The following is a 2500-nucleotide window of genomic DNA, read 5'->3' as shown; positions in this document are numbered from 1 at the left end:
TAATCAGATGAATGAGCTGTCTTTACTACACAGAACATCCCAGCAGAGTGTAAATCACTAGCGACAGATGGATTAGTTGTCATATTCTGCGAGGATTCCACGAAACTGTATGAAGTTGTAGTCAATTTAGTCACTACTGAGAGTATTAGTGTAATAACTTTTAAGGTCAAGGTAAAACTTATCATAGTCTCTACCAAACATGGAACTGACATCCGAGCATACAAGAATGAAACTCGCCGAGTATATTTTCCTCGTATTTAAAATCATCCGTTCTAGAACTGTTTCGGTCGCTGCGCGATCCTGGAGAGGTATTCCTGTGTCTCACTGTCCCAGTTTGCTGAACTTCATAGAACACAATAGGAAAAGCGAGGGACGATCTAAGTTTAATCTACGCTTAATAGATTAGTTGTGAATTGATACTGTGGTTTAGCGATTCCATATGAATATTTATACACATAATGCTTAGTGTTTCAACAATAATATTGTGACTAATTCATGGAAGCACAAATTAATATTACACGGAAAGAGAGTAATGAAACAGTAATGTTATGACAGTCACATAAAACATGCAAATTTAACCGTAGCTTCAGGAAGGCGGATAAAGCAATAAATATAATGTTAGGTTCAACAAGGAAACAGGAGACCGACTTACTCTTGTGGCAGGTGTGACCGTAGTGACCTGTGTTGGCACAGAGACACTGGTAGCCGGGATCCTTCACCGTCTGTGAGCACACTCCGCCGTTCATACAAGGGTTTGACTGACACACATCCCGCTCCTCGCCCTGCCGGAGATGCATGGTGTAACTGCAGCAGCACTTCTGTACATTGCTTTTATGTCTTTTAAAAATTTTCCCTGTCACTTTCCGTTTGCATTCCCCTTTCTCCTTTCTCCCCTCCCCATCACTTTTTCTAAAAAAAAAAAGTCCCCCACAGAAACACAAACTAGGTGAGTACAACTGAGTACAGTCGGTGAGTGCACACGCAAGTCATTACAACGAACACTTGTATTCATTTTATTCATTGAAGTTGAACATATTCAAAATTTTCGGTAACCTGATGGTGAGAAAGTAGAGCGAGAAAAATCAAAGAAACTGCAACAGTTTTTAAGTTAAGAAATGAATCTGTTAAAAAAATGGAAAGGAAGGATTGAAAAGCGGTTGAGAAGTGTGACGGACTGGCAAAATAATCCTTGTTCACGGCAAAAATAAGGAAGAAACGACTGGACAATAATCAGGTTAAGCAAGAAAAGTTACAGGCAACCTGTCTCCAGTAAGAAAAGTTTTGAAGAATGAGATGAGATTAATTATTACTATGAGAGATTTAAAGAGTACATGATGCATTATCTAGGGATGTAATGTACTGAAAGACAGTCGAGTTCCATACGCCACTACACAACTTTCAGCTAGTCTGCTTTTAATTTATGTGAGATGTTGCACATGCTCAATAAGCTTTTTTATTCAATGGGTGAGCCACTGTTTCATAAAAGCTTTGAAATAATCTCCCAATTAATTGGATAATTAGGAGGATCAGTAAACCAGCGGAAGACTCAAGTGAAATAACGAATGGCGCCATTGACCGGATAATCATATGACGAAGCCCTCCTTGTCAGGAGAAATATCCTCCGTTTCTTTCCTTAATTTAATCACCAGGCCACTGAACAGGAGCTGTCTGACAAGTAGCGCAACAGTCACGACATCAGGTAGTCATCTGTCTTTCCAAATATCATATATACCAGGGCAGACCCCCTATGTGTTATTGGCATATGTTCGACTTCAGTGACAATAACACTCAATACGAGAAACATGCTCACTCGCATCTACCCGTCAGGGGATAGGTAAGGGGGAGGCCGAGGGACCTTGATGCTGGTAAAGGGCTCTTGAGCCCAGAAATTGGTGCTACCTTCTTTTTCTTCTGATCAAACATGATTGCTTTCCATTTCCAAAGCGATATATGACTTCTACCTCGCGAATATAATAATAAAAACAATAATAAGGATTTTTTAATATTGGTTATAATAGTAATAATAATAATAGTAATACTACTGTTTTTATTACTACTGCTACTACTATTACTGCTTCTTCTACTACTACTACTACTAATTTTACAATAATAATAATAATAATAATAATAATAATAATAATAATAATAATAATAATAATAATAATAATAATAATCCCCAGTGATCATTTATTCCTTGAATGAATCACAGCTAGAACATGTTCTCACAGCATATAAACACCGGAGAACTCAAGGTATAAAAACATATGAAGGTTCTAACCTGCAGTGGTTAAAGTTTTCCCCTTTCACTGACTCTAAATAAAGATACTGCAAACGCCAGTCTCGGAAAGCAGCTGAAGTAGGATAAAAGCTCTCAGCTGGTAAGAACCTTATATGTAATATGAGAATGAGTGAGCGAGGGAGGGATAGAGAGGAAGAGAGAGAGAGAGAGGGGGGGGATGCAGAGAGATAGACAGCAGTTGGTTTAATTCATGGTGAAAAA

General features: G+C 38.3%; 1 protein-coding gene across 6 annotated transcripts in view; it reads right to left on the bottom strand.

Moving 5' to 3' along the window:
* Positions 1-2500, bottom strand: part of LOC128686280 (notch homolog 2 N-terminal-like protein R) — a 925742-nt gene that overhangs the window by 16825 nt on the left and 906417 nt on the right. For all 6 annotated transcript variants that reach the window (XM_070085813.1, XM_070085809.1, XM_070085808.1 and 3 more), the window contains one exon: positions 653-782. In XM_070085813.1, the coding sequence (XP_069941914.1) occupies positions 653-782 (130 nt within the window). The remainder of the gene's footprint in view (positions 1-652; positions 783-2500) is intronic.

This window comes from Cherax quadricarinatus, chromosome 17, assembly GCF_038502225.1.
Source record: "Cherax quadricarinatus isolate ZL_2023a chromosome 17, ASM3850222v1, whole genome shotgun sequence".
NCBI classification, from domain to species: Eukaryota; Metazoa; Arthropoda; class Malacostraca; order Decapoda; family Parastacidae; genus Cherax; species Cherax quadricarinatus.
This window is presented reverse-complemented; position numbering and strand designations above follow the sequence as displayed.